Source organism: Gopherus flavomarginatus, chromosome 1 (genome assembly GCF_025201925.1).
Source record: "Gopherus flavomarginatus isolate rGopFla2 chromosome 1, rGopFla2.mat.asm, whole genome shotgun sequence".
In the NCBI taxonomy this organism is placed as follows: Eukaryota; Metazoa; Chordata; order Testudines; family Testudinidae; genus Gopherus; species Gopherus flavomarginatus.
The window spans coordinates 256,455,008-256,467,774 of record NC_066617.1 but is presented as its reverse complement, the minus strand read 5'-3'; the positions used below and the strand labels follow the sequence as shown (position 1 = coordinate 256,467,774).

Genomic DNA, 12,767 nt, shown 5'->3' with positions numbered 1-12,767 from the left:
CTCTAGGGAATGCACATTTAAAAAAATAATTAAAAGTGGTTTATTTTAGAAACAAATTGCCAATACAGACATTTTTGTTACAGTGTGCAACTCTCTTCAGTTTTGGTTCAGAGGTTTATGATAATTTTTATTTTATGTATTCATTTTATGTTACAACTTCTGTCTGTATGAGTTCACAGCCTGTGATTTTTGCTGTGTGTCAGGTTCCTCCCAAAACAAAAACCTCAGCCAAAATTACCCAAGCTTTGCCTAGCTGATACCTAAAAGCAGAAACAGGAACAGCGCTGCAGAAAGAACTGCAAACCTTTTGCCAGACGTGGGCAGTTCCCCTCCTCATTAATAAACCCCAAAACATTATGAAAAGCTCATGGAGCTTTTCTAATGAAATTATTGGTTCATGCGAGTACTTTAAAGAAAAATCTAACTGCTACTAAGTTGACAGCTCTGAATATAAAAAACAAGGAATTTGAATTCCTAAGTCTCACAACTCATTAATTCTTATGGAAGAGACCAAGCGAAATGAAGGGGCCTCAAAAAACGACGTGCACTAAGACATCAGATGGCATGCAAGACCATTCAGAGTGTTATTTAGGTTTGGGACGTATACTCAAATATTATCACAATCTGGCATCCCCAACTCAGTTCATGGTACTCAAGAGAACACTGCGTGGGCTAGATTCACATTTTAAAACACAACTTATTAATTACAGGGACAGAAAAATCATGAACCCAGACCTCCTTTACTATCTAAAAGACAGGTTCACGGTTCTCTTCTGCCATCTGTGAATCAGTCGGTTTTAACCAAGACTAAGTTTTCTCTCTGCTACAGAGCATTCCTATGTGGAAATTAATCATTTTATGGCAAATATTGTATTCAAAATGTAGTTTAAAATACTCACACATACATTAAAAATGAAAAGATATTACATTAAATGTTATTTATAGAATGCTTTTGATGCAGGTGTTATTTGTTAAACACACTAAGTCCGCATATCAAAAACAGGTTTTAAAATACAATCTATTTATGAAATGTAACCAACTAGCATTGAAAGAAAGAATTCTCACTCCTCTATTTGTCAATATCTACTATAACCATTGTATTTACCACCATTTTATAAAACCACCACACAAAATTTTATGCTTGGATCATTACAGTAATTTAAGAGGAATGATTGCTCAGTTACACAAGTACTGTTTATCACCACCTAGTCATTTGGACTCAAAGGATATTGTCTGATGGTGATTCAGTCAAAAGAAATTGTTTAGGAATGATTATGCCACATAAAAAAAGCAGGAGGGTGAGGACGAGAGAGGGTGTTCTCATCATGAGTTACTTTTAATAGCTTAGGGTTAAAGTAAGCGTGAATATATGCTTTGTTCCTCTAATCCTTTGGAAGTGTCAAACTCTCTGGAAATTGTCATAAGAAGCGTCAATATTTCCTCTAATAGTGAGCAGACATTGATGAACTCTCTCTTCACTTAAAACCTCAACAGTCCAAGGATCAAAAATGTTTTTGATTCATGGACAAAGTATTCTGGTCCAAAATACAGATTGCTCTGGCAGTATTTCTAGTCATAGCCGTGTACAAAATGTTGGACTCTAAACTTATTTCAATATTTTTATTATTGAATATTTACTGTGTAAAACCTCGATATGTGTACTTCTGCTTTGGTACTGATTACTGTTAATACTGCTATTGAGCCTCTGCTGATATTTGCACCTTAAAGAAGCTGGAGAAACGATGTATAAATATTTAACTTTCTTTTAAGTTTTGTGAGACTATTGTGAAATGTTACACATTAATATTCAACAGCCAAAGTTTAGGAATTCTGCAAATTTGCTTCCTCTGCCTCCCCTCGGCTCTCAGTATCCTGCAGAGTTCAGAAGCTCTGCAGGGTCCCTACTGCCTCATCTCACTCCTCCAAGTCAGCTCCTCACTGTTTCTCCTATGAGCACTAATAGGTCTGCAGGGAGGCAAAGTCCATAGGCATCTTATGAGATCTAACTAGGGGTCTGTCTGATGAGAGCTTTTTAGATTTTACATTGGGGATGCTTGGGACCCTGCATAACTTTTAAATGCTATGGGGCACTGAGAAATGGATGGCCCAGGACACGGCTGAACTGCTTCAGGCTTTACAAATTTAAACACATGTTTAACTTTAATATGCTTACATCCCAAGTCCCTTAAGCATGTGCTTAACTGGAGTCTACAGCAATTTGTCTGTAAAACGGCTTAGTACTTCAGTGCATGAAATTAAGAGTTGGCGTTCACCAGGCGAATACAAAACTGATCCAGTAGTTTTCAACTGTCAATGTCTCTCAAAACAGAGAAAACTTTATAAGATATCTTCTGTGAAAGAGAATAGAGTGACTAACTACTCAAATAACTGATGAAAACTAAATGAAGAAAGCTAGTACTTATTTGATGTGATTACTGAAATTAACAAATTATCAGCCATTCCATAAGTTCTTAAAATTTTAACTTTAATTTTACTTAGTAGGGACCTAAAAGACTTAGTTAGTAAGACACTTAGCTCAATTATTTTTTCAAGTGTAATCATTAAACACTAACTGAACAATTGTTTTAATCAATTTTCTTCCAGTTTTTCCAAAATATTCTACTGAATTGTGAAAGTAAATCATAAGAATTTTTTAGGCCAAACAAAGTTAGGAAGGTCAGGGTGGAGAAGGGGGATGTGAAAATAGGACTTATAAAGCTGCTGTTGAATGGCTCCGAATGATTAGTCACAGATGTATGCTTACTACTTCCTTAGCATCCTGTTTTCTGGAGAAAGTAGGGGAGAAAAAATTTACCAGATAGCTAGAATTTTTGTGATATCACTTAAAAAAGTATTTCACAACACAGTACAAAAAAAATCTCTACGGAGGTGGTTTTGAAAAATGTTTCACTCTATCATTTTCTAATTATATGTGAATTTAAAATTCTTCAAATAGATGAGGTGCTAAGCACGGAAGGAAGAAAAAATAACAATACTTTGTTTTAACATTGTAACAGGTAGTAAAGAGCCTCAAAATACAAATATTAGCAGGTGTACACTGAACTTTCACTGAAGATGTCATGATGACTGTATCCTCAATGTACAGTATTCTGTGTTATCTTGTTTCAAATCTAGGTAAATTATAAAAGTAAAATGGGGATGTGATCAATTTATGAGAACACAAAGAAATTCAAATAGGAGCCACGGAACACAGCTTAAACATGATGAATGTAATGTCCGCCATCACAATGCAGTACTCAAAACACACTGTTGCAGGCTGGTGTACTTTTAAGTTTTCAAGTAAAAATATTTGTGATAGTTTATATTCATTCTGTCTTAAATTAATTTCTGTGGAAAGGGCTAGTAAATCCACTCACCCAGGGTAAGTGGAAAGCTTGACCTGGGAAGTGAAGGGACCCACACACCATCAACCTGTGGTGAATTCAAGCTTTTGTTTTCAAAAAACAAGTTTTTAGCCCTGTCATGAAAGCATTCCATAGATGAACTGTGTGTATATTGATGGGCACTGTCATTTCCCCAGATCTGGAGACAAACAAATCTCATAATTTTGCTAAGCAGCAGCATGGTGAAATTAACAAGACTCCTGGCAGTTTGCTTAGGATATTCAGAAACTTTGCAAAGAGCAGTGGGACTACCAGGAATCATGTCATTTTCACACTGATGCTGAAGCTGATGCCTTGGGAAGCTAGAAGCAGAAACAGAAAACATCAGAGTTATTCACTTAGAGCTTGATTCAGTGCACAATAGCCAAACTCCCACTGACTCCAATTGTGCAGGATTGGGTTTCTGACCGAAAAAACAAGTGCTGTAGAGAGGTAGTGAATGAGAGAGAGAGAAACTCTCTGGACTGCACTTACAGAACTCTGCACCAACAAAGCATTTTAAAACATTTAACTACCACCAATCTGTAACCCCTAGAGCTGGGGAAACTGAGGCACTGAGCACTTAAGTGACTCATCCATCACTATACGAACTGTGGCAGATACAGAAACTGAATGCAAATTTTCCAATTCACAGTTCTGCACATTAGACTACAAGAAAAGGGGTCTAGCAGGTAAAGTCTGAAATATTTTCAGATAGTAACTTAATGAAGACACAGCACCATTCACTAAGATGCTATTAAGAGGATTCTACTACAGACTGAGAATGACAAATTTTAAAATTTAGTTGTCAAACGCATATCATTTCCCTACAATGCTCCCTGCAGTAGGTGGAAAAAAATGCTTCTGGGCTGATCGATTGGAAATTGCACAGCAGAATTATAAACCTCTGGAAGACAATGATGGAAATAGACTACTACCAGCATTAATGGGTACAGCTTCAAAAGTTAAAGATCTGTTTCCTGTTATGGACCCTCAAAGCCGGCAGTGGATGATCTCTCTCAAAAGTTATGTTAACACAGGAAATTACTCTATTTTCCTACTCTACTTCACATATCTTTAAGGGATTTTTTTTTTTTAAGGGAAAGTCAATGGTATTTTCTTATTTTGTAAAACTTTGGGAATTGAAACCTACATACATATTCTGAATATATTGTTCAATGGTGTAATACAGAATTATAATGTCCTAATTATTAATTATTTGTATTTTAATACTTCAGATTAAGTCACATTACACTTAATTTCAAATTAAAAGTTAAAAAAAAATTTAAAATTCAGCAGCAAATATCCATTTAAAGCTCTTTGGCACCAGCCAATATTGATGCTTCTGCAGCAGTCTGTGAAGACTCTGCCAGGAAAATGTGATTTCCAGAAGATGAGGATTAAAACAGGTATCTGTTTTTGCAGAATATATGGAATCATATGTACATCTGAGTTCAAGACAGAAATTATTATCGTACTGGGGTTCTCAGACTTTGTGGTCCTGTGGTGCTACTCAGTTTTAACACTGATCCATAAAGTAAATTAAATCCAAACTGGGCTCAAGTCCAAGCTCCCATTGTGATCACTAAAGCATTCTGTAACAGTCCCTGTCTCAAGAAAATCCCAGCAGTTAAAACTAGAAAGAACCTTTGCTGCACCCACTCACCCAACACACCAGCTACATGCAGAAACTCAGGGAAGAATATATGCTTAGTATATACATTCTATCAAAATGATGTTCATCACTCCACTTAAGAGCCAATAACTGGGCTGAGAAAGAGAGAGAGTTACTCTCTCTCTCAGGGATATTAAATCAATTCCCTTACCAAGGACAATGAGTTGGGTAACTGTGCTATTCCCTGTACAAACAGGAATGATCACCCTGTGCTTGCTCCCCAAAAAAGTAACAATCTAGGAAGACAAGTAACAAAAGAAGGGTAAGGGAGAGGGACACTATAAGGGAGAGAAGCAATAAAGTGCTGGAATAAGGAGAACTAGTAGAGGACGTGTACCTGGGCTTCGTTTAAGGCTTCTTCACAATGCCCTATAAGAAGCCACTAAGGGTACATCTCCAAACAAAAAAACACCCCTCCAACTGCCCACCCGCACTGCAGTGAGTCTCAGAACCTGTGTGAACTGATTCAAGCTCATGCTATAGGGAAAAAAATATCAGTATTCATTAGGGGCCGGCAACCTCTGGCACGCAGCTCGCCAGGGTAAGCACCCTGGCGGGCCAGGCCAGTTTGTTTACCTGCCGTGTCGGCAGGTTCGGCCAATAGCAGCTCCCACTGGCTGTGGTTCGCCATCCCCGGCCACTGGGGGCTGCAGGAAGCAGTGTGGGCCGAGGGATGTGCTGGCTGCGGCTTCCCGTGGCCCCTATTGGCCTGGAGCAGCAAACCACAGCCAGTGGGAGCCGCGATTGGCTGAACCTGCCGATGCGGCAGGTAAACAAATTGGCCCATTCCACCAGGGTGCTTACCCTGTTGAGCCGCATGCCAAAGGTTGCCAGCCCCTGGTATACATGTTCCCACTCAGGTGGGAGCCTGGGCTCTCAGACCCAGCCCACCTTGCCAGGTTTCAGAGCCTAAGCTCCAGCTCAAGTGAGAAAGTCTATACTGCTAGCTTTAGTCTCATAGCACAAGCCCTGAGAGCCCCAGTCAGTTGATCTGGCTCTGAGACTCGCTGCCACGGAGGGTTTTTGGTGTGTGGGCGAGCCCCGAGAAAACTAAGTCATACACAAATTTTGGTGCTGGATTAGAAAACAAAGAGCAGGGATGAATGGCCAGTTTTTAACACGGCAAAAGGTTTATAGTGAATTGACCCAAGTACTGGTACTATTTAACATTTAATTAAATAACTATTTAAAAAAGGGTTACCCACGACTACGAAAAATTAATGAAGTGGAGAACTTCACGGGGATGTTACAAAGCTATACAATAGGGCAACATGATGATGGCATATTAAATTTAGTGTACACAAGTAATGCACACTGAAAGTAATATTTTATCCTATTGATAGAATCTAAAGTAAATGTAAGCACTAAGGACAGATCCTAAGGTGTAACTGTGGAGAACTCAATGAAAACAGAGAATGTTCTACAGGGTTCCATTTAATATTCATGAAAATTAAGGGCTTCCTCCTCCTGAGTTCTCATTCTTCTCCATCTCGTAGTTAATAATCCTGTATTTATAACATTGCAACCTTTTGCCATAGAAATTATTGAAAAATCACAAATAAGGCAGCATGGCAACTACAGGATGAAATAAGAAAATGGGTTAGCAAGGAGCAAAATCCAGCTTAAGCAGAAATAACTTCAACAATTAGCAAATCTGATAAGAACAATTATGAAAGGAGCAAAGGGACTGAATCTATGTTATAATTTTCACCTATTGAAAACATTTTTTTAAACATAATCAAGTCCCCTCTTAGATATTAACCTTCAAGGCACTTTACATCTCTGGCCCTTCCCTAGTAATCCACTTTTGACAAAGGCTGCCTACTGTTTACCTGCTTGCAGGACTGGCGCTAGGGGTTTGAGCGCCCTAGGCGGACGGCAATTTCGGCACCCCGCGCGCTAGTCCCGCGGCTCCGGTGGGGCTGCCGCAGTGGTGCCTGCGGAGGGTCTGCTAGTCCACAGCTCTGGTGGAGCTGCCACAATCGTGCCTGTGGGAGGTCCACCGGAGCCGCGCGAGCAGTCGACCGTCCGCAGGCACGACTGCGGCAGCTCCACCAGAGCCACGGAGCACCGGACCCTCCGCAGGCACCACTGCGGCAGCTCCACTGGAGCCGCCTGCAGCCCCCTCCGGCAAAACGGCGCCCACCATTTATTCTGGCACCCTAGGCGATTGCCTAGGCTGCCTAAATGGTAGTGCCAGCCCTGCCTGCTTGCCCTTTTGTCCCATGAACATCTTTGGACTTTCTTCCATTCCACCTCTTACACTTGGAACACCTTCCATTAAATTAACTGAAAGGCTATTTACTGACCTCTCCTTCAAATTATTTCTCAGGAGCTACTTCTGCCTCACACACTGCTTATCTTCATAAATTGTAAGCTACTGAGGGCAGGAATCATGGGCAACTTTATGAAGTGAGTTCTAGCCCATGAAAGCTTATGCCCAAATAAATCTGTTAGTCTCGTAAGGTGCCACAAGGACTCCTCATTGTTTTTGCTGATACAGACTAACAAGGCTACCACTCTGAAACTTGTCTTTATGTTTATGTAGCATCGCACACAATCCAAATCAGGGCTGCTAGGAGCTACCAAGATATCCACGTTAAACAAGAATAATGATAATATTACAGCTATAAAGTATGGATGTCATTTATTTGCTTCCAACAGATCTATTTGCAGGTTCTGTTTATGAAAGCAGATTCTGATCCCATAAGGACTTTGACACATTATTTAAAACTAGTAAAAAGAGACAAAAAGTAGATAAAGGGCATTGAATATATTAAAAACAATATATACAAAGGAAAGGAAATGTTGAGTGGAGAATGAACCTCTGAACATACCCCATTCAACTGAGCTTAATTACTAAGTGATTTTTCAGTCACTTAGTAATTAACTAAGTTAATAACTAAGGCCATGTCTACATCTAAAATTTTGCAGCGCTGGTTGTTACAGCTGTATTAGTACAGCTGTATAGGGCCAGCGCTGCAGAGTGGCCACACTTACAGCAACCAGCGCTGCAAGTGGTGTTAGATGTGGCCACACTGCAGCGCTGTTGGGCGGCTTCAAGGGGTTTCGGGGAACGCGAGAGCAAACCGGGAAAGGAGACCAGCTTCGCCGCGGTTTGCTCTCGCGTTCCGCGAACCACCCTGCAAACCGCAGGGAAGGAGACCTGCTTGCTCGGGTTCGGGGAACGCGAGAGCAAACCGGGGAAGGAGACCAGCTTCGCCGCGGTTTGCTCTCGCGTTCCGCGAACCACCGTGCAAACCGCAGGGAAGGAGACCTGCTTGTTCGGGGAACGCGAGAGCAAACCGCGGCGAAGCTGGTCTCCTTCCCCGGTTTGCTCTCGCGTTCCCCGAACCCCCGAGCAAGCAGGTCTCCTTCCCTGCGGTTTGCAGGGTGGTTCGCGGAACGCGAGAGCAAACCGCGGCGAAGCTGGTCTCCTTTCCCGGTTTGCTCTCGCGTTCCCGGAACCACCCAGCAAACCGCAGGGAAGGAGACCTGCTTGCTCGGGGTTCGGGGAACGCGAGAGCAAACCGCGGCGAAGATGGTCTCCTTTCCCGGTTTGCTCTCGCGTTCCGCGAACCACCCTGCAAACCGCAGGGAAGGAGACCTGCTTGCTCGGGGGTTCGGCGAACGCGAGAGCAAACCGGGGAAGGAGACGAGCTTCGCCGCGGTTTGCTCTCGCGTTCCCCGAACAAGCAGGTCTCCTTCCCTGCGGTTTGCAGGGTGGTTCGCGGAACGCGAGAGCAAACCGCGGCGAAGCTGGTCTCCTTCCCCGGTTTGCTCTCGCCTTCCCGGAACCACCCAGCAAACCTCAGGGAAGGAGACCTGCTTGCTCGGGGTTCGGGGAACGCGAGAGCAAGCCGGGGAAGGAGACCAGCTTGATTACCGAGCTTCCTCAGGTATGCTGGGATACCTGCTTATTCCACGGAGGTCAAGAAAAGCGCTGGTAAGTGACTATACTTGATTACCAGCGCTGGATCACCAGCGCTGGATCCTCTACACCCTAGACAAAACGGGAGTACGGCCAGCGCTGCAAACAGGGAGTTGCAGCGCTGGTGGTGCCCTGCAGATGTGTACACCTCCTAAGTTGCAGCGCTGTAACTCCCTCACCAGCGCTGCAACTTTCTGATGTAGACAAGCCCTAAGTTATTAACTGAGGGCTGGTCTACACTAAGAAGTCCAAAAGATGGGGTACCAGCATGAATTCCTCTAAGCTCAATTACCAGCTTAGTACTTGTAGTGCTGCCACCAACCAGGAATTCCAGTGCCTGGTACACTCTGGTCCCCCCAGAACCTTGCCCGGGGACCCCCAAGACCCAGACCCTCTGGATCTTAACACAAGGAAAGTAAACCCTTTCCCTCACCGTTGCCTCTCCCAGGCTTCCCCTCCCTGGGTTACCCTGGAAGATTACTGTGATTCTAACTCCTTGAAGCTTAAAGCAGAGAGGAAAATTCACCTTCCCCCCTCCTTCTCTCTCCCCCTCCCAGACTCTCCCTGAGAGAGAAAGTAATCCTAACACAGAGAGAAAATTAACCTCTCTTTCCCCCTCCCCTCTTTTCTCCCCACCAATTCCCTGGTGGATCAAGACCCAGTCCCCCGGGGTCTCACCAGAATAAAAAAAACAATCAGGTTCTTAAACAAGAAAAGCTTTGAATTAAAGAAAGAAAAAAACAGTAAAAATTATCTTTGTACATTTAAGATGGAATATGTTACAGGGTCTTTCAGCTATAGACACTGGGAATACCCTCCCAGCCTAAGTATACAAGTACAAATTAAAATCCTTTCAGTAAACTACAGATTTGAACTCCTTCCAGCCAAATACACATTTGAACTCCTCCCAGCCAAATACACATTTGCAAATAAAGAAAACAAACATAAGCCTAACTCGCCTTATCACCTAGTACTTACTATTTTGAATCTATAAGAACCTGTATCAGGGAGATTGGAGAGAAACCTGGTTGCACGTCTGGTCACTCTCAGAACCCAGAGAGAACAACCACCAAAAACTAACAGCACACACAAAAACTTCCCTCCCTCAAGATTTGAAAGTATCCTGTCCCCTGATTGGTCCTCTGGTCAGGTGACAGCCTGGCTCACTGAACTTGTTAACCCCTTACAGTCAAAAGAGACATGAAGTACTTCTGTTCTATTAACCCTTAACTATCTGTTTATGACAGACACAGCAACATCTCTGAGGGATGTGAAAAAGCCACACTCATGAGAAATGTAGCTATACCAACCTAACCTCCAGCGTGGACAGCACTAGGCTGATGAAAGAATTATTCCGTTGACCTAGCTATCGCCTGTTGGGGAAGTGGATTACCTATGCCAGTGGGAAAACCCCTCTTGTTGGCATAGGTAGTGTCTATACTGAAGTGCAACTGTGGTGCAACCACAGCGCAGCAACTGTGTCGCTGTAGTGTTTCAAGTGTAGACAAGCGTTTAGTGTAACAGTTTGTTTTTGTGTACATAAAACACTACAGTAAAGAACATTCAACTGGTAATGAGGAAAACAAGGACATCTGCCATTAAGAATGACGTGATATAAGACACGCTCTCCAACATTAATGTACAATGGAGTGCTTAAAGGAGCAGATAAAAAGGTATCCCAAATGGATATAGGTTTTTAAAGAAAAATGCATCTTTTCATTCCACTTAACTTCTTTGCTGCTATTCGTTTGTTAAAACATTAACATTCTGTTAATGACTTTGGATTGGAAAACATATGTGTTATACATTATACAGATACATAAATACCCTCAGAAATCTACATAGGCAGAGATTTTAGAATAGAATCTAAGTATACATAGCAGCTTCATTATATGACTTAAGTAACTCTGACTATTATTGTCGTGATAATTGTCATGACAATTAAAAATAATATTAAGTTAAAAAAATTAAGATGAAATTAAGTTCTTAATCTTAACACAAAGGGACATCTTAAAAATGTAAACTTCCATTCTTCTGAAATCAAGTAACACAAATAACAAAACCGCAATTAAAGAAGTAAATTTCTATGAAAAGTTTCAGCACAAAGTGAATTCTGACGGCCTGAAAAAGCAGAGTTTATAAGAAAAAAAGGATGGCACTATAACCCCCATATGAAACAGAAGCACAAAATTGTATGAAGCATTCCAATTATGAAGTTGAAACACGCAAATCAAAACACAGTTTAAAAATAAAAGCAAAGTAAAAGCAATTAGGGGATAGGAAGTACTTCCTCTCCATTGATGCTTTTGCAGCATATACACAAGAATCCATTACTGAATAACATGAAATGTGAACAGACTGTTTCCCTATCTAGGAGATAAAAAGTTAGCATTTTCACTGGTCTGAATCTGCACTTACTGAGGCTACAAACTATTATTCTTTCATGTTCTAAATGTAGGCCACTGAAAATCTCATGTAAGATTTTAAAAGGAACTTCATATTGGGAAAATATCCTTAGTCGTTAAATGGCTTTCAGATTTTTGGTCACCCTTCCTTCATAAGGTCATGTCAAGTGGTTCTACTGCATTCTTTTGTCTAGAGCCATTTCACAAAGAATCCCTATGAAAAGAAGCGTGATCCAACAAGCTGCACTAGACCATCTTAAACAAAGAAAAGCCCTACAGAATGACACCAGGAAGATCCCAGAGAAACAACTTTCCTTGGTTTCAATTAGAGTGCTTTCGTGATTAACACTGATTTTTAATCTACACTGCAATAACACATATGGGGAAGTTATTTACTAGCAACATTACCAGCTGTCAAAAGTATACTAGAAAGTTAGAGACAGAGTGCATTTGCCAAATTTAGGAAACGATTCATGCCATTGCCAAAAACTACACTATGACTGGTGCAAACACAGGACATCTGCTTCTTATTAGTCCCTCCTAGATTTATTCTGGTATTTTGGGGCTACTTTTAAACTACACATTTTACAATGACATTATTAGAACCTCGGTTTGTATTAAGTCTGCTGTAATCATTTAAACAAACGCCTGTTAACTACAAAAGTATCCTGAGCCTTTGTTAACCATTAATTTGCACTCACCTTAGCTTCTCTTCATGTAACCCATGAAGTCCCAAACTATCAGGGCGATCCCGTCTCCTCCTATACAGACCAGAATATGATAACTCTTTCAGTTGTAATGCAGTCATATTTCTCTACCCACAGGGTTTTTTAAAGTTTCTGTAGAGTAGTGCGGCTGCCAAGATGCCTGGAGAGAATATGCTCAGCAGTGGATCTGCACACCTGCACTCGTCAGAGTTACAAATCTCTCAGCACAGGCAGTTGCTGTACTGCTTCCTGTTTCTCATAGGTACACACCCTTCAGAAGGGCACTACATTTCCTTTATCACACCTAAGGGATGCCTGTGGCAAGCCAACCAGGCTCCATGAAAGTTTGTTGGAAATTAAAGCTTAAGTGCCCAGTCATCATGAACAAATTTACAATTTATTATGCAAACTATTCAACTGTCCTTATGCCTCTTGGAATTGGCTAAAAATCTCATGAGCAATTATCTCTTCCATACCATTATTTATAACAAAAAGAGATCCATTAGCACTATAAAATCCAAAGTTACTCAAGCATGTAGGCAAACCAAAAAATTGGAGATTAATCCAATAAACTGAGCAGCAAGAGGACCTACAAGAACGTTCATATCCAGCATTCAAACGTTCTCTTACAAACCAAGGTGACTAATGCTGCCAGTACAAAAACAC

The 12,767-nt window shown here is 41.4% G+C and overlaps 1 protein-coding gene across 2 annotated transcripts in view; it reads right to left on the bottom strand.

Moving 5' to 3' along the window:
• LIMS1 (LIM zinc finger domain containing 1) overlaps positions 1-12,767 on the bottom strand; it is a 141,350-nt gene that overhangs the window by 73,555 nt on the left and 55,028 nt on the right. The window contains exon 1 of one of the 2 annotated variants that reach the window (XM_050922508.1): positions 12,096-12,284. The exons of the other annotated variant lie outside the window; for it this stretch is intronic. Within the exon in view, the coding sequence (XP_050778465.1) occupies positions 12,096-12,202 (107 nt within the window). The 5' untranslated portion in view covers positions 12,203-12,284. Of the gene's footprint in view, positions 1-12,095; positions 12,285-12,767 lie in introns of those variants that run through there. 2 annotated transcript variants of the gene reach the window in all.